Source organism: Squalius cephalus (assembly GCF_949319135.1).
Source record: "Squalius cephalus genome assembly, chromosome: 10".
In the NCBI taxonomy this organism is placed as follows: domain Eukaryota; kingdom Metazoa; phylum Chordata; class Actinopteri; order Cypriniformes; family Leuciscidae; genus Squalius; species Squalius cephalus.
Genome location: NC_137131.1, coordinates 10,404,437 through 10,424,554, shown reverse-complemented (window position 1 = coordinate 10,424,554; position 20,118 = coordinate 10,404,437). Strand labels below are relative to the sequence as shown.

At 36.4% G+C, this 20,118-nt stretch overlaps 2 protein-coding genes across 2 annotated transcripts in view; both read left to right on the top strand.

The window, feature by feature from the left end:
* Window positions 1–20,118, top strand: part of LOC307166319 (rho guanine nucleotide exchange factor 19) — a 44,405-nt gene that overhangs the window by 24,008 nt on the left and 279 nt on the right. The window lies entirely within an intron of this gene.
* On the top strand, window positions 10,568–20,038 carry slc6a11a (solute carrier family 6 member 11a). Its single transcript, XM_079884596.1, has 14 exons — window positions 10,568–10,823; window positions 11,530–11,664; window positions 12,148–12,288; window positions 14,597–14,684; window positions 14,934–15,066; window positions 15,277–15,411; window positions 15,529–15,632; window positions 16,320–16,444; window positions 16,806–16,918; window positions 17,013–17,150; window positions 17,318–17,420; window positions 17,511–17,611; window positions 17,912–18,082; window positions 18,463–20,038. Exons 1-14 carry the CDS (start codon window positions 10,655–10,657, stop codon window positions 18,577–18,579), a joined length of 1,773 nt encoding a protein of 590 aa, XP_079740722.1. The 5' UTR covers window positions 10,568–10,654; the 3' UTR covers window positions 18,580–20,038.

Genomic DNA, 20,118 nt, shown 5'->3' with positions numbered 1-20,118 from the left:
GGATGGTATTCCACTTGAAGAGGGTTTTGCAGTGACCTTATCGAATGACCTGTCCTATTTGGCGGTAGACTTACATTGTCATAATAAAGCTTAGGCGAAGCTCAATGACTGTGATGTACTGTACATTAATGTGAATGTGTCTCAAATGTGTCCGAGTTAAAGAGAGAGAGAGAGAAAGAGAGCTGCCCGCGCATGGACTCTGTACCGGAGACTGCATTTCTGAAGCTCCTCAAACTGTCTCGCTCTCAAACGGTCTTACTCTCTGTATGAATGTACCACGCAGAGATGGACTTGTAAAATGCTCAGATGAGGTGATTTACACTCAATGTTTCTATCCTCCCTGATGAAAAGATGTGTTAATGTAAATGTTTCGTCTCAAGAATTCCGATTTCAATTCGATTTTTTTGATTGTTTCTTTATATACAGTATTTACATTTTCTTGTAAGTATGTAATTCTGTGTATGTACATAACATATATGGGTATGCAGTTGCAGTCAGCTTCTCCTGTGTTTGTTTGTGTTGGCGCAACAAGACACTATACTTTTGCCACAGCCATTTGTAGAAAGAGCAAACGCCTTGACAGTCATTCCATTAGATGGACATTGCAGTCTCTATAAACAGATTGGAGATCTCCTATAGTCTGTTGATGTTGCAGTCACAACCCTTCCCCATTCTTACAATGCAAAGCAGGCATGCCCCATGTTGAATGTTATTTTCAGTCATATAAACTTTTGAAGAGAAAGGCTTGTATAATAAAAATGAATGTGATTAAATGTAATGTCAACATTAAAACTGGAAATATCATCAAGTGTTACATGTTTAAATGTCTGAGAACAAGATGGATCGCTCTTGAAAAACAAATTGTGAACATTGTGTACTTTACTTTTCCTTTGTCAACTATCTGCTTAGTCCACTAGATGGCAGCAAAGGCTGCATTACAAGAGCTCGTAAAAGAAGAAACAAAGAAATGAAACATGGTTTACACTTAGTAGTGGCAACACATTTTGCACATCAAAAATTTGCAAGGGAAAAACGTACTCAAGGATGTTCTAAAACAGAACGTACAAATTTAATTAATATTAAACATATTAATTAAACATTATTTTTTAACAATGGTGCTTGCCGAGTTATTACTATTGCTCATTGAGATAGAATATAGAAAATATCAGGTAGTCTACAGCGTTTTAAAGAAAATGTTTAGGGAAATAAAAGTGGTTAATTTTTTTTCCACACCAAAACTTTCACATTTAAAACAGGTGAAAAACATGTATTTAAAGAGTGTGCTCCTCTTGCTACATCATTTTGAATATTTTAAGAACTTTTAATACGAGTGCAATACGATATGCTGTCAAATAGTAAATCCAAAATGGAAACGAAAAACCTTACAGCAATATTTATCCTACATCTAGCTTTCTTGAAGGGGTGGTTGATTATGATTTCACTTTTCTAACTTTAGTTAGTGTGTAATGTTGCTGTTTGAGCATAAACAACATATGCAACGTTACAATGCTCAAAGTTCAAAGCAAAGGGAGATTATTTTCTTTTAAAGAAATTAAAAGGACTACAACAAACGGCTGGTAGGGACTACACGACATTCCTCTGGGGTTAGTGACATCACCAACCCTAAAATTTACATAAACCCCGCCCCTGAACAGATTTATATATTATCAAGACAGAATATGCTAATCAATGACTACTACTAGAAGTTAACAACACATCAGCTACATAAATTAATCAACTAACCATTCAGAAATGTCCTGTTGTATTCAACATGTTGTCACTTCTTCTTGAGTCTCTCCATCATTGACTCCGGTTTGAACATAAAAGTCTTTGAAATTTCCAGTGCATGTCTGTGTGAGGTAAAATGACACAAGCTGTTGTAGCTCCGCCCTCTGTGCCTGGAGCATAACCTCATTTGCATTTAAAGGAACAGACACAAAACGGTGCGTTTTTGCTCACCCTCAAAAAGTGAAAAAAAACCTTCAAAGTTTTTCAAAAAACTTTAAGATGCTATATAAAAATATCTGTGGGGTATTTTGAGCTAAAACTTCACATACACACTCTGGGGACATAAAAGTAAAAAAGACATATTTTACATCTTGTGAAAAGGGCATTATACCACCCCTTAAAAAAAAACAAAAAAAAACATGTAATTAAATCCTCAGTGCCAGCTTTATGGTTTAATGGATTTTTTTTTTTTTTACAATACATGGTTTATCCTAATTTGTGTTCATCATAATCATTAAACTAATTATAAAATTTTAAAAACTGCCCAAAAGAATAAACACATTAATATGTGTATATTATTGTATTGTAATGTATTATCTTAGCTCATGTCTGCGCCAATGTGAGGTCCTCTAAGCTGGTCTAATTTGGCCAGTCAAGCTAAAAGTGTGTTTTTTAATAAAATGAGTTTTAGGCTTCGTGTCGGAAAAAAGAATAGCCTACACGTATAACGTTAGGCTATATTAACAATGGCAATCTTGTATTCTTATTGCTGACCCTGTGCTTGTTTTAATTTGAAAGAATATTTGCAGTCATTATTTATTAGTCATTATGTAGTTATTTGTGCTAACTTCATTATCCCTTTTTATTTATTACCCATTATTAATATTATTTACAAGCTGATGGAAAGCTGCTTATGTACATGTAAGAGTTAGGAGATGTATGACACAAAATAGCTAGGCTACATGTCCTGAATTATGGGATTAAACGCATAAATATAGATGCAAGTCCTGATTTTGCAGAGACGCGTTCCTGGGGTCAACATATTTTGTTGATCCTGCACAACATTCCTGTCCGAAAATTTTATCCTAACTATATCCCTACCCCTAAACCTAACCCTACACATAAATTATCACTAAAATCTGAGGGAAATGATAAGTGACTAACATTGATGTAGTAGCATCTGACAAAGATGTTGATCCTGGACCATGTTGCACTTTTTCAAACAGTCTGGTTTGAATTGGATTTGTAAACCTTAGACATACAGACCAACCAAACATCTGTTGTTTCTGATTTAGCTAAATTGCCTTCATTATTGTTTTTGGACAAGGTTTTGACAGCTAAGACATTTGTGATATCATTTAACGAAGAACAAGAAGATTAGGATTCTTAAAAGACTAAACCCCTGGGAAGCTCAATGTTCCTTTTCCCATAAACAAGATCAGGCTGGAATGGTTTAAGGACAAGTAAATATTTACTATTTGTTTTGAACTTAAATTTTTTTCTTCAACTCTATCCTCATGCACAAACTATCAGTTTAATAATAAGGTTTTTAAAATTTCAGTTATTTAACTGTACACTTCAGAACAGCCAGTAGTATATTTCATATATTCATATAACAAACCACTAAGACAAGACAACAAGACAAGACTGCGACAGATAGTGAACATTTAATGTCTGCAGATGCCTTTAATATTAGGCTATTAAAAAAAATAGAAATCCATTGGGATACAAATTGTTTGGAAATGTTCCAAAGAGCATTTTCAAATAGGAAAAGAGCATTTTAAAATAGGCCATAAACATATATTATGATTTATTTTTATTATTATACCTAGCCCTAGCACCAACTCTAACTTTAACCACGTTGTCTTTGAACGTAGAATCTCTCTAACTAGATCTACTGCTTGTTAGGTTGCAAGACATGTTAGATGTCCCATATGGCTGCAGAGAATGAAGAAAAACAAAACATGAAATGTGTTTGTCCAAATTTTGATTGATTAAATCATTAGTTCTATGTATTATATTGTAAAAAAAAAAAAAAAAATTATTTAAATTAATAAGAATGATTTTCATTTTCATTTTAAAAAGGATACATAGAATGTGGATCTGCACTACAGTTGGGTGCTCTGATGTCTATAGGCTGAGCAAGATACTGTTATCTCACAGTGCAAAAGTTGTACAAATATATCTTAATAAATATTGACAGGCATGGCTGAAGTAATTTGAGAAGAATTTGCCAAAGGTGTTGAAAAGCGCTCATACACTAATTTAAAGTGTAATTAAATTATCAATACTTGAATAATTTTTGTAATATGGGTTTTGTAATATTTGTTTTGGTTACCTAACAGCAAAGCTCTTTCCTTGCTTGTCAGTGTTGATCTAACTACAGGCATTTCTTGTGTGTTTAAGCTAAAGTGCTGGTAATAAATCAACATATTACTGAAATACTAAATTAATTTATTTTAATACTAAATACTTGAAATACTAATAATTTTATTAGATCTGATTGCATTGGGACATTGTTCTCACCAGATTCTATCCATATTTTTACCCATAGAAAATATTTAAAAGGGCATGTTGTACCTTATTTGATACATTAGTTAATAAATGTAATGTTCAGTTAATGTATGTAGTGCCTTCTCTCATTCTTCTCATGACTAGATAATGCTACAAACATTTAAACTGACAAACATGGCAAAAAAATAACAGATACTCTGTCTGATGGGAAGATGCATTCCAAAGACTCCATAATCACTCATGATTCAACTCTTAAATAACAGATCAGTCCTGAGTTATATCAAATTCTGAGTTATAGAAGCTGTTGTATAATGTTCCTATTACATTCATTGTGATGATAAGCATGAATGCTGTAAGGAGGTCAGTAGTTATTGCATAAGTTGTCACAAGTTATTGTGTTAAAGTGTTATATTTATATTTAATAACCTTATATTTGCATTTAACTGAAGCTAACATAAAGAAAGTATGCTAACTTAAGGATGACAATCATTATTGCAATGCCTGAGGGTTTTTTGGGGGGGTTTTTTGAGTAAAAACTTTTGAGTTTTGACTATTTTTAAAGTATGCATCAAGTCATGTTTTGAGAAATTGAACCCTAACACAAGACCATTTGACCTTGTTAAGCCACTAAATTAACATCTCTCATAATGGGAGTGGGGGAACGGATTTCGACAGCTGGATTTTTTGCTATCGGATTCTGTTTCCCCAATGTTTCTTAAAAAATAGGTTTTAATATTTACAAAACTGATACTGAGTTGGCGCTGGGCAGTGTGGTGACATAACGGCGTTGTGCTTCGGGCGACCTAAGTTCGAGTGTCAGCTTGTGGACTTTTCCTGACCCATTCACATTCACCTCATATGTTAAAGGAGCTGTATGTAATATTGTGGCCAAAACTGGTACTGCAATCACTTTCAAATTACTGTAGAGCAGTGTATCCGCTCCCCCTCCCCCCTGACTCGAGGTTGCCAGATATGCTGCAGGATCCAGCAGGAACGTAGGCTGCTACAAGGAGCTGCAGCTGTGGTAAGAGCAGCAGAGCTGGCAACCCGGATGCCGAAACACTTCTGACTTCGTGATTGGTAGATAGGTGGAGGGTGGGGCTTCAGGCCAAAACACAAGATGACAACATCAACATCAGTTGAGGGCTGCAAGTTCACTTTTTAAATGACAATATCCTGGCCGTACTACTGTTGTCAGCGATATAAGTATTTGAAATGAACATGATTTCTTAATGTCTAGTGACATATCAGGGCCATTTTATGATTAATTGAAATACATTTCTTACATACAGCTCCTTTAACGCAGAGGTCGAGTTCACTCACGGGATAATACAATTCACAAAAGTTCATTATTTGCATGTGCTTTGCCGGTTAAATATTTCAATTCGCATGCTGATGCGCTGTTCTAACATGCATACATGCGGTCTGAGTATGGACCAGTTCAATCAGAAGACTAAATTCACCTGCAGAGAATAAGGATGTCACAACAATAATGAGCCACTCACGCAAGGTATAATTAAGGTTTAACAATGTATTGTTTTGTTTGTGTTGAATGCAAAACTTGAATTCAACAATTGTAATTTTCAAAACAAAATAGGCTAAAGAAAAGAAAAATAAAAGAAAAAGAAAAAAACAATTACATTTGATCAAGCAACACAGTAAAACAAAAGCAAAAACAAATAACCCCAATAAATTCATATTTAATTCCCTTCACAAGGATTTAACCCCTCAGGTTCCAAATTTTAGTTCAGTGCAGTCTCTGAAGTTATATTCACAACCTTGTGAATATGGCTGAATTCGTTAAACGACAATGGTATTGTTCGTTACTCAGTCTCTCCTTGTGACTGAATCCTTTCAAATGAACAGTGAAAAGTGTAAATGCTGTTAGTTCAGTTTCCTACCATCCAAATCGGCAACGATAATGTCAGTTTCAAAATATTCTTTAAACTGATGCCAGATAAGCTCCATCCACACACAAAGAATCAGCATTTTTTTTAAGCCTCTACATCAAAACCTCTCATAATGGGAGTGGGGGAACGGATTCCGACAGCTGTTTGTTTGCCGTCGGATTCTGTTCCCCCCATATTTCTGACACACTGAGGTTCTAATATTTATCAAATTGATGCTGGTTAAGCTACATCCACACACATAATAGAACAAGCATCTTTTAAGCCAATACATATACAAATCTCATCAATGGGGATGGGGGAACGGATTTCGACAGCTGAACTCTTTGCCGTCGGATTCTGTTCCCCCATGTTTCTTACACAATGGGGTTCTAATATTTATAAATTTGTAGTGTATTATTGGCCCCCATAGCCTAGTGGTCAGTGCGCTGACATTTATTGTTTTTGAGCTTCGGGCGACCCGAGTTTAAGTCCTGGGTCATCCAACTTTCTTGATCCTATACTGTCCTATCATAATAAAAGACAAAAAAAAAAAAAAAACATATTTAAACTGATGCCACTTAAGCTCCATCCACACACAAAATCGAATCAGCATTTTTTAAACCATCCATCAAAACCTCTCATAATGGGAGTGGGGGAATGGATTCCAACAGCTGGTTTGTTTGCTGTCGGATTCTGTTCCCCCCATATTTCTGACACACTGAGCTTCTAATATTTATCAAATTGATGCTGATTAAGCTCCATCCACACACAGAATAGAATAAGCATCTTTTAAGCCAATACATCAACATCTCTCATCATCGGGGTGGGGGAATGGATTTCGACAGCTGAACTCTTTGTCGTTGGATTCTGTTCCCCCTATGTTTCTTACACAATGAGGTTCTAATATTTATTAAATTGAATTTTATTATTAGCCCCATTAGCCTAGTGGTCAGTGCACAGATATTAATTGTTTTTGAGCTTTGGACGACCCGAGTTCAAGTCCCGGGTGAACTTTCTTGATACTATACTGTCCTATCATAATAAAAGACAAAAAAAAAAGTTCTTTAAACTGATGCTAGTTAAGCTTCATCCACACACAAAATAGAATCAGTATTTTTTTAAGCCATTACATCAACAACTCTCATAATGGGAGTGGGGGAACGGATTCCAACAGCTGGTTTGTTTGCCGTCGGATTCTGTTCCCCCTATATTTCTGACACACTTGAGCTTCTTAAATTTATCAAATTGATGCTGGTTAAGCTCCATCCACACACAGAATAGAATAAGCATTTTTTTAAGCCACCTATCAACATTTCTCATCATCGGGGTGGGGGAACGGATTCCGACAGCTGGATTTTTAAATTTTTTAATTTTTTTTATAAATGATTTATCCGTGCACATCATTATTTTTTTTTAAATTCATATAGCCTCTTAATCTTTAATCAAAAACATTAACCTCCAAACAACAGGTTTGTTCAACTTGAAGCATGCTGCAGAGACCGATCGGTGTGTGACACCAAAGTACTGCGAGAGCGATTCAAAAGCATACAGAACCCTCTGCTCTCTAATTTATCTTGCAATGCTTTGATGTCATACACTGATTGACCTGCGCAGCACTGCGCTGGTGGATCATAACCGGGTTGTAAGTACTGCTTCAAAATACCAAAAGAAGAAACAGGAGCTAGAGAAAAAAAAAATAGAATAGGGAATTTATTGAAAACTGCATTTAAACTCAAACAGGCTGTTCATCGACTGATCAAAAGTTTAAGACCATAGCCGTAAAAAGGTAAAATCTGCACAAAAATATGGCTTTCATGTCATTGTTCTTCAGGCAGTCCTACTGTCTCGATCTCCTGATGGCAAAGGCAAAAAGTCTTTCTCTCCTTGAACATGGCAGGATTGTTAAGCTGCACAAGCAAGGGCTCTTGCAACACGCCATTGCTGCTGAGGTTGGACGCAGTAAGAGAGTCATTTTACATTTCTTAAAAGATCCTAAGAGTTATGGGACAAAAAAAAGTCAAGTGGTAGACCCAAAACAATTTCACCTGCACTGAGCCGGAGGATCCGACGGGTTGTTCGTGCAGACACAGGTCGATCCTCGACCTAAATTAAGGCCCTTACTGATGCTGACGGCTGCCCAATAACCATAAGACGTCATCTGCGAGAGAATGGCTTCAAGAACAAAAACCTTCTTCAAAGGCCACGTCTCCTCCCACGCCACAAACTTGCCCGTTTGGAATTTGCAAGGGAGCACCAAACATGGGACATTGAAGGTGGAAGAAAGTTTTATCTCTGACGAGAAAAAATTTAACCTGGACGGTCCTGATGGCTTTCAACATTACTGGCATTAAGGAGATCCCACCGGAGATGTTTTCTACGCGGCACAGTGGAGGAGGCTCCATTATAATCTGGGGTGCTTTTTTCTTCAATGTGAAAATGGAGCTTCAGGTTGTGCAGGGGCGTCAAATGGCGGCTAGCTATGTGGACATGTTGCAGCGGGCATCCCTCTTGACTGAGGGCCCTTGTCTGTGCGGTAATGACTGGGTCTGTCAACAGGACAACGCTGCAGTTCACAACGCCCGCCTGACGAAGGACTTCTTCCAGGAGAATAACGTTACTCTTTTGGACCATCCTGCGTGTTCCCCTGATCTAAATCCCATTGAGAACATTTGGGGATGGATGGCAAGGGAAGTTTACAAAAACGGACGTCAGTTCCAGACCATGGATGCCCTTCGTGAAGCCATCTTCACCACATGGAGCAACGTTCCCACCAGCCTCCTGGAAACAGTCGCATCAAGCATGCCGAAACGAGTGTTTGAAGTGATCAACAGGAACTGTGGGGCTACTCACTACGGAGTCCTTTTTTGACACTTTTAGTTCTGTTGTGGGTTTATTTTTGGGCTATGGTCTTAAACTTTGGATCAGCTGATGAACAGCCTGTTAGAGTTTAAATGCAGTTTTCAATAAATTGCCTACTCTCTATTTTTTGTCTCTTGCTCCTATTTCTTCTTTTGGCATTTTGAAGCAGTACTTACAACCCGGTCATGATCCACCAGCACGAAATGCGAATACTTGCAATGTTTCCCCCGGTCTTAAGATTTTGTTCAGGAATGTACCTGGCGCAATGTGGCGCAAGTGTTTTTTGCTAGTTTCAGCCCAACGCAGTTATCATTTTCACGTCCTGTGCCACGTTGTTTAGATAGCAAATGCATTTGCGCCCATCTGTTCGTCCATGGGCGTGCTGGTCTGAAAACAAGGTGTGTTTAGGCGCATTGTTGGTGCGTTGCTATTTTGAAGCAACTGAAATACACTGAGCCATTGACCAACAAAAACCTGGTCTAAAGTCAATGCCGCAGTCATATTTCTTTCATATTTAAAGGGCGCATTAGTAATATGCGCCTATATAGGCGGGTGCACAACGGGCGTACACTCTGCTTATTACACGGATGCGCAGCAGCACACAAACATGCCAAATATTAAAAATAAAAGGATTACAATGTAAAAGATTATTATTGTGTAAATATATGGTTGAATCCGGTTTGTCCCGTAGCTTTAACCTCGCGCACGAGCAGATCCGTTTCCTCTCTGGAGAAGCGTACAGTCTTTCCGCTTGCAAATTCCGCATGCCGCGAGCGCAACTGGCTTTTAAAGGGAATGGAAGATGAGACTCTGATTGGTTTATTGAATGTTACGCCCAAAACACACCTAATCCTTATTAAGAGAATAAGGACATCCTTTTCAGAAAAAAACAAAAATAAAGTAATTCAAGCCAAAGCTTAAAGTTTAAAAACTAATATTTATTATGAGTACTGTGAGCCTATTACATTTGAGTCCAAATAATATTACATTAAACAATAATTCCTCTTAAATACTTCGGCCCAGTTTCATACAAGGCTTAGATTCAGACAGGAGTAGAAAGCCATTGTGAAATTAGGTCATTAAAGAAGCTTTTGCAGGGCTGCCAACTCTCACGCATTCAGCGTGAGACTCACGCAATTGACATTTTTCACACGCTCTCACGCCTCACATATTTTATGTGTAGCCTAATAAAGGGTCATCTCATCTCTGAATTTACTCTTCACTGTTTTTACTTAAATAGCCTATCACTTAAATTGAATTCAATTTAACAACGCAGAGTAAATTCAGAGAGGACCCTTTATTTATTAAATAATCATACTCAAATTTCTCAACCCCCTTACAGCCTATCCCTTCATTATCAAAAGCTGAGACGACTCATGCCAATTAAATGGACTCGAAGAATTTCACAGTTCACGACTTGACTGACAGCACCTTTTGAAATATAGCTACACTGCTGAGAAGAAAACTTATTAAAATGCCTTAAGTCACAGAACAAGTTGACACATCTCTACTCTCCCTGTAGCCTAAACACCCACCGCCCTCCCCTGGTAATGCTTAAAAGCTGCGATAAAGAATCGCGCTAATACAAAAGCTTCTTCGAATCGTACACGCACATCTACGTAAGCGCTGACAGACACAGACTCCCACACATAAACAGTGTAAGTATGGCAGACACCCCTACCAGGCGGACAGGGAACCAACAGGCTGATCTAAGTCCTGAAGAGAGAGGCCAGTGGGCAAACAAGATTGAATTTCTGTTAACTGTAGCCGGAGCTATAATTGGGCTTGGAAATGTCTGGAGGTTCCCATATCTTTGCTATAAAAATGGAGGAGGTGAGTAGTATTGGACAATAGGCTACACCTGATAAATTGCTGATTAGGGTTTTAATTTTATTTGTGAGTAAGGGATCAAGTCATTGCCTGCAATTTTTTTTAGTATACAAGTACATTACAAAATTACTTTAAAAAGAGATTAGGATTTTGAGCCTATAATATCCTTTAATGTCTGTGTTTTTGAGAAGCATTTATAAACCATCTGTTTCACATACTTTTAATAAATTACTGTGCTTTTTATCACATTGTACAACGTTAACATATTCATAACCAGTTACATCTTTATATGCAATTTGTTTTTGGATTCCATTGTGGGTAACTTTGAACAAAAAGCATTCAGAAAAACACAACATTCTAACCCTTTTTTCTAAGCAATATTCTACATAAAATTTTTGAGGTTAGGTTTACTTTTATAGATATATGTTTTTAATTTATATATAATCCTGATGTGGTATATACATTATAAGAAATGATTATGACATTAGGTCAGAATAACCTTATTGTTCAATAAAACATTTAGTTATATCTCCAATTGAATTGAGGGATTCCACAAGAAACCAAATGATACTTCAGCAACTTGAACAGAGTATGTGGTGCTGGCTAACTGGACATCATGGACACATGAGGATTTATTTAGGTTCACATAGGACTTTTTAAAAATGATTATTTATCATCTCATTTTACCATTGACATCTTAAATCCTTAGGGGCTTTTTTCATTCCATACGTCCTGTACCTGGTTACTTGTGGTATCCCGCTTTTTGTGCTTGAGACATCTTTGGGTCAGTACACAAGTCAGGGAGGCATCATATGTTGGAGAAAGATCTGTCCTCTTTTTGAAGGTGGGTTGCTCACTTCTCAATAAGTATGGATTTTGTGATGCTTCTTATCATGTAGTCAAATGTAGTTCTCATTTGTAAGTCGCTTTGGATAAAAGCGTCTGCTAAATGAATAAATTTAAATGTTGAACAGATTGTAATGCATTTGCTAAAAATGTTTCTGTGGTTAGGTTAATGTGCTAAAAGTTTAAAGTTTATATTAAAATATAGGTTATATATTTTTCAGCAACCACATTTTTAAAGTTGCAGAAACTAGTTATCACCCATAAGAAACTTATTGCTAGAAACTAATTTAGTGGCCCAAGCTTTTGTTGCTATAATTGTTAAAATAAATAAAAAATATATCATAATAAAATATAGTAAAATAATAACAAATGCTTAAGTATATTTTAAACAGTGTCCTAGTATATACTTTCTATTGCAATATTTCTCTGTTACCTAAACATTTGTTTAAAAATTTTGTACTAACATGACTCTTTTTTTCAGGAATGGGTTATGCCAGTCAAATGATTATTGTCTATGGCTCAGTCACCTACATAATCATCATAGCCTGGGCTTTTCTGTACCTATTCTCAGCCTTCAGTGTAGAACTACCCTGGGCCAGCTGCAACAATCTGTGGAACACAGGTACATTTGGTTGAAGTATGGCAAGCCGTTTTAGCTTAAATTGTACCCAGCGTTACTCGTCGTAATTGCATTTTTACTAGTAACAATTCAATTAGAGAGCTCTACAATTCAATTCTTACTAGTAGCAATTACAGTTAGAGAGCTCTCTAATTCAATCATTACTAGTAAGTATTACAATTACAGAGCTCTCTAATTCAATTACTAGTAACAATTCCAATTAGAGAGCTCTACAAATGAATTTTTACTAGTCATATGTCTCCATTGACTTCCATTCATTTTTAATTACGGAGCTCTACAATTGAATTGTTAGAGAACTCTCTAATTCAATTCTTACTAGTAACAATTCCAATTAGAGAGCTCTCTGTTAGGGGTTCACAGTTTAGGACCCAAGGACCAGATGTTTGAAAGAAGACCCGGAGTCAGAATTATAAAAAATTGAAGAAAAGTTTTACTGAAGATAGTTTGCAGTTTCATCAGCAGAAGTTCAGCTTCAAGACTCACACAGGAGTTCGTAGGCCGCCCCGCTTACAGTTACTAAGATCACAGCAGTTATACCATTTCCAAGGTCTAAGCTACGTCATTGCTTATAGGTTGAATGACTCTCATTGGCTAAGAAATAGATAAACATAGTAATTTTCCACACATATACAGATAGACTGAAGCATATCTCCATAGATTATGTCGTTGACACTCGGACCCTGAAGTTAGGCACGTCGTGACCTTCCAGGTCACAGATTTGGGTTGCTGGGTGCCAGCATGTCTCGAACAACAACTCAGTCAATCTCCTATAATGCCAGTGGTTCCTTAACCTATAAGCAAGAAGACTAACACACACACCGACACACAGCTTTTCCAAGGTTGGATTTGGCCAGGCTCTAAACAGGAGTCTCGTCTAAAAACATCAAGATAAGTTCTTTCTCTCAGGATAGGACACTTTAGTCTAAATGGAAAATATAGGCTTTAACAAAGAAATGGTCCCTTAAACTATTGGCTTCAATGACCCCTATATGTTTTAACATGTTGAAGACCTTTCTCAAACACAAAACATCTCCCTATTTCATTTCTGGAAGCTGGGATAAATAGGCAAGCACTGTTACTGCATTCAGATATCAAATACTGACATTAAAGAATACATGAAAAGAACATTTCAGTAATCACACTGGTAACTTCTATAACAAAGTAAAATCTCCAGAGAAGTCATTCAACTCATTTGATATTTAGAAGGAAAATATTTATTAATACCTTGATTATAATCACTCATTACATATACATTGAAGCAGCAGTGGATTCCAATCCACCCCCTTCATCTCTAATTAAATTCTTACTGGTTACAGGTTTCATTATTGTTCTAAACATACATACACACATTACTGTAAAAGACTAGAAAGAATAGTACAGACACAGCGGAATCATTGAACAAAATCTGAGATTTATTGATGAAATAATCAAATCAGTCAAAGAAAAAAAGAAAGTCTACAGTACAGAAAAATGTCAACTGTGTTCCTCACTGTTTCCATCATCCCTGTCTTGTGGATTTGGCCACAGGTTCTCATCAACATCACTATGATTTTTTTCATTAGCTAAACATCTTGTAAAGACTCTTCTGGCATGGCAAATCTATAATAACAGTTAAAGACCCAGAACCAGATATGATGAATAAAGACCCAGAGTCAGAAGTGCAGTCATTTGAAGAAAATTTTACTGAAGATAGTTTGCAGGCAGAAGTCATCTTCAAGATTCACAAGGAGTTTGTAGGCCGCTCTGTTTTATCCTGAGCTCGGACAATCATTTCCTGTTTAATGTCCCGCTGGCATTGTGTTTCAGAGCTCTGTACCTTAACAATGGAGGGGTTCATAGTGTTTGAACTTGGACTCAAATATAAAGAAATGCGGTCAGCAAGGAGTTCAGTAAAGTTGCCAATACTGATTCGAACTTCCCGGATCAATAACTCATGAGCTAAATGTTGTTAAAACACGAATGACACCGATTTCCATAACGTAGACAACAAGCTACAACCCAATTTTCCTCAAAACGAGCTTTATAATCTAAATTGATCTCTGAGAAGGCGGCTGAGAGACAAGTCGGAAGGGACCTCATGTGGTACTTAGCTAAAAACAGTGAAGCGTGTGTATTTTTGCTTCACACGCACATATAATGAAGGAGATTTCTAATTATGTTTAGCTACTATATATGAACCAGATGTTTTGTGAAATTTATGAAGATTTAATCAGATTAGGTCTGGGTTTATTTGTTCTTCAGGATTGTTGCTTATATACCTTTAACCATATTTGTATCTCTTTGGGTTTAGATGCTTGTACTGTGCTTAGTGGGAAGAATTCAAGTTCAGAGTGGATGTCTCCTCTTAATGCCACTTCCTCTGTGATGGAGTTCTGGCAGTGAGTTAAATGAAAATGCAACTTACGCTGAGAATAAAAAAACAATTCAAACATAAGTTTAACATTTTAGAGAATCTGACACCAAACCAGGTCAGAATTACTATTACAATTGGACATGGTGCCATGCAAATTTCATGGTGTATGAATATGATAATGTTCTGCTTGTGTCTTTCTTACATAGCAATTAATTTACATAAGACAGCCAACTCACTGTTTTATTATATCGTTGAACGATTTCTGTATGTTCAGTCACAGAGTGTTGAAACTGTCCAGTGGAATAGAGCATTTGGGAACAGTAAGGTGGGACTTGGCCCTTATTCTTTTACTTGTCTGGATCCTGGTCTACTTCTGCATCTGGAAAGGCGTGAAATCTACTGGGAAGGTTATAGTCCTTACAAACATCCATAATACCTTTCATTAAAACCTATGGGCATCCAAAATGGCACCAAATGGCTTGAATAAGTAAATCATTTTCAATCTTTTTATTACCGGTGACAGAACAGAAAACAGTTTTCAGCATGAAATAACCATACACTCTACATTATTGTCAATTAAAAGTCAATTAACTGCTGTAATATTATTATATTTACAGGCAGTCTATTTCACAGCAACATTCCCTTATGTAATGCTCCTGATACTGCTCATACGAGGGGTCACTCTACCTGGTGCCATCAACGGCATCCACTATTATATGTACCCGGATCTGACACGGCTAGCTGACCCACAGGTAAAGACATTAAAGCCTAGAATGAGTTACAGCAAATCTAATTTGTATTACTGTTTTCTTGTACTGTGCTTTTTAAGTGACTCTTTCTGAATTGTCTTGTTTTTGTTTGTTTGCAAGGTATGGATGGATGCTGGTACTCAGGTCTTTTATTCTTATGCTATATGTCTTGGATACCTCAGCTCTCTTGGAAGCTACAATCAATATAACAATAATTGTTACAGGTGAGTGTGCATTAAATGAAGCAGAACATTTTATTTGAACTGATAAAATGGATTAATTTAATCCGTAGTTTTCACTTAAAGATGATTAAAAGTTAATAAACTCATAAGACCCTTCAAAAATTTGCACAATGTCCACAAAAATATTAAGCAGCACAATCGTGACTAACTGTAATAAGAATAAGAAATGTTACTTGTGCACCAACTCAGCATATTAGAATGATTTCTGAAGAATCACTGAAGACTGGAGAAATGGCTTCTGAATGTATATAGTTTTGCCATCACAGGAATAAATTACATTTTAAAATGTTAAAATAGAAAACATTTGTAATATTGTAATAATATTTCACAATATTACTGTTTTTACTTTGATCAAATAATAATAAAAAAATATTCCATTACATTTGCTGTTTTTTCTTTTTCTTTTGACCAAATACACAACAGACACTATAAGTGGTGCTCACTGCAGAGTCAAATGATGTCCAGCTCCACCTCTCTGGACATGTAATAGGGTGGAGGGATAGAGTTGTGGGTAGGGTTAGGGTGTAGTTGGATATTCTAGTTCCACCCAATAGGGCCAATTTACAGTCGCTCTTCCTCTCTGGACGTCTAGCGAGGGGGAGCTAGACGTTAAGCTCCACCAATTTTCTTTGCAATAAGCTAATGTTTGTGATGTGAAAATATTCCTAGGGACTCTTTCTTCCTCTGCTTGCTGAACAGTGGAACCAGTTTTTTGGGTGGATTTGCCATTTTCTCTGTTCTGGGTCACATGGCACAGGAGCAAGGTGTGGACATATCCCTTGTGGCTGAGTCAGGTAAGAGAAAACTTTTTTATTGTTCTTTTGAAACTTTCCAACATATCAAATAAATTATCAAACTGAATTTTAAACGGAATAACATTGTTTGTTTTAATACGGTCTCATTGTCACTGCCTCAATTCAGTAGTCTTTGTTATTCAAAAAAATGTAAGCAGACCCTATTACTTGTCATCCTTTGCAAGTGCTATTTTCAGTTGTGGCATTATGTGTCTAAATAAAATAATTTCAGCTCAAATCAATATACTATCTTTATTTATTAATTTGCTAGTTATGTAGTAAGTAGGATACTGTATGGATACTGTAAGAGGCTCTAGGTGGTGTTGGTCATTGTACCACATTGTACCTTGGCTGTCGTTAGGTCCAGGACTGGTGTTTATAGTGTACCCTCAGGCGGTGACAATGTTGCCATGGTCTCAGTTCTGGGCTGTGTGTTTCTTCACCATGATCATCCTTTTGGGCTTGGACAGCCAGGTTAGACCCTTCTCTTTCTAGGCCTAAAATCTGTTTCTTTGCTCTCCCCCCTGTTCCTGCCTCCCTATCCAATGTCTTTTCTTGTGTCACTCAGTTTGTTGGACTGGAGAGCATAATGACATCAGTGACGGACATCTTTCCCACCGTGTTGAGACGTGGCCTCAGAAGAGAGATGCTGCTTTTAGGGATTTGCCTTTTCTGCTACCTGATGAGCCTCTTCATGATTACAGAGGTATATACCATTTTTATATAGTATTTTACATAATGAAACCTGTAAATATGTTGTTTTTGGAAGGCATTTCTAATCCTGCAAGTTTTTGTAGTCCATGGCTTTGCATTTTGTTCATTTGAATATCATTGTTTATATCTTAAAAAAGTGTCCTACTTTTTGTTTCACAGGGTGGTCTGTACATTATTCAGTTGTTTGATCATTACGTGTGCAGTGGAGCAACTCTCCTGTTCCTGGCTACATGTCAGTCTGTGGCCATTGGCTGGGTATATGGTGAGTGGCCTACATTTAAATGTGCCTTAAATTTTACTTACTGCTCTTTCATGACTTAATGTGCTTAAAATTGTGCTGTCTCTCTCCAAGGTGCTGACCGATTCTATGAGAACATAGAAGACATGATTGGTTACAAACCCTGGCCTGTGATGAAGTACTGTTGGCTCTATGTCACCCCCTCTGTCTGTGTAGTAAGTGTTTCTGTCACAGGGTAAAATAGGAGCACTCAGAACAGTTTATTAAAATACATTACCAAACTTCTATATGCATGTATAAAAACATCAGAATCTTACAGCGTATTGATGCATTATTTAGAATGTACCATAATGAAAAATGCAACGTAAAAATGATATTAAAAAAATTATATTTGTCCTATTATGCTTTCATATATATATATATATATATATTTATTTATTTATTTATTTAAAAATTTTTTTTTAAGAATACATATGTGTTCTGATCAAACCTGTATTGTCAATTCTGTCCTGTAGGGTACCTTTATTTTCTCTCTGGTCAAGTACAGTCCCCTGAAATTTAATAACACATATGTGTATCCATGGTGGGCATTCGGTATCGGCTGGTTCCTGGCTATATCCTCTCTCTCCCTCATCCCCATCAACATGATCTACAAACTGTACAAGGGGAAAGGGACCCTCTGGGAGGTAGGTGTTGTCAGGAAAAAACAAATATAAATGCTCTTTTATGTTTTTTCACTCTGATTTCACCGATGTTTAGCCTCACTAAACATGAGTGGGTCTCAAGGATTAATAGTCATGGCTGAAATATATATACATATATATTAATTTTGCTTTTATGTTCACAGTTTAAGGTCTTCTGATTTTATTATCTTAATATATTTTATTTTTTGAAAATTTTATTTCAACAATATATATAAATGTCTTGAAGTGTTTCTAAATTAAAACCTTTAGCAGAACCAGCAGGCAACTGATTCACAACAGGAATGAATTTCTTTCATTTCCTATGGGATCAAATGTAATAGAGATAACTGAATAATGTTTTTTTTTGTCTGTGTTGCCCTCAGCGTCTCCAGTTGGCTTGCACTCCAGCAGAGGATCTACCTCAATCTCACAGACCTTCAGCACATAATTATACTCTGTCATCCTGTACAGACAGAGAAAAGACCCCAGACAACCTTTAATGCTCAGCTGCCATGAAGTCAGTTGTCCCTACAGTAGATATTAAACCACAGTTCAGTCAAAATTAAGCTTTTGAAGCTTAAACGGGTAAATTAATTTGATTAATTTATTAGTTATTAATTCTGAAGAAAAAATATTGTAATGTTCCCTAGTGGAAGTTCATAGAGTAACATATGTGAACAGCTGACACAATGCACATTTTCTCCCTTCTACATACAGAAATTTAATAGTGCCTTGTTTTTAGCGATATAAAACATTTCTTTTTGGACAGTAATCTATTAGTGCTGTTTATGAGCTCAAGTTTTGACAAAAGATTGTTTGTCTCATTAGGAAAACTAAATCTCACCTCATATTTACAGATGCAGACACGTTTACTAAAGCAGGGCATGATGAAAAGCAAACTAATCATGCATTTTGACAGCTGGCTGTTCTCATAGGGACGGGTTATTAGAAATGTTCTTTATGATCTTCTCATGCAAGTTAACCTGTTATGAGATAAACTGAGCCTTCAGGCAGTTTTTATTTGATCCATGGTAAGAGCTTTATTGATATTTCTTTCAGTGATATTCAGTGTTTCACATACCTTGAGGGCATTATGTAAAATGTGCTTGATCAGCACCAAGGTGTTTGGAAGTATAGGTCATGTCTAAGGAGATAAATGTATTTTTCAAGTAGTATGTAGTCTTTCTATAAGCTTTTTAATCTCACATTGTAATTTTAGATTCATTATACTTTGTATAACAGATTATATGAAATGTAAATCGAACATATTATGTATTTACAGAATGTGTAGCAGAATCATTTTAACATCTATCAGATCATACTGCAAATCATCTTCATTTAAATGGGGTAGAAGGTAAATAATATTTCTTTCTGTCTGTCCGATTTCCCCTTCTCCCGGATGATAAAAAGCAATGCTTTCAAATGATTTATTCTACTTATTCCTCGTGGGATCTGCTGAGCAGCTTATAAACTCAACAAGAGCCCATTTGAAAGGTTTTAGGATCCAACAATAATAGCATTCTGTGGGTCACAACCTCCCTGGTTTTGTTTACTTTTTTCCATAGACACAGATTAAGTTTAATCCAGAATAGTTGCACTCTGAAATGTGAGTTTTCAATAAAAATCCTTTGAAGTCTAGGATCATAAAAAACATCTGTCCAGAAACTCAGGATTAGTGATATTGCTTCAAACTGATGTTGTTCTGCCAAAACAAAAGTCACTGCTAGGCCAAGATACCACAGATTTTGCAATGTTGTGTGTGCTATTTGCATTTAACCCTTTTTAAAGCCAGTTAGCATGCCTGCCAGCAGTTATAAACAACACAATGATTTATGATTGCATATTTTGTTGGTGAACTTGTGCTGTGGCACAAGTACACTTTATCTCCAAATTTGATGTGAGAAATTGTATGATAGTTTTCTCTTATTTTGTTCCAAAGAAAGCATTTCAAACACCCAGACATCTTTTCTGATCTATGAGCAACTAATGCAGTGTGAGTGTGTTGAAACCATAACTGTCATCTCCAATTACATTCATGC

Bases quoted from the DNA above. Each gene is read 5' to 3' on its own strand.
- slc6a11a (XM_079884596.1), top strand. From the start codon at position 10,655: ATGGCAGACACCCCTACCAGGCGGACAGGGAACCAACAGGCTGATCTA. The intron at 16,919-17,012 runs GTTAGACCCTTC...TGTGTCACTCAG, and splicing joins TTTTGGGCTTGGACAGCCAG to TTTGTTGGACTGGAGAGCAT. The intron at 17,151-17,317 runs GTATATACCATT...TTTGTTTCACAG, and splicing joins GCCTCTTCATGATTACAGAG to GGTGGTCTGTACATTATTCA.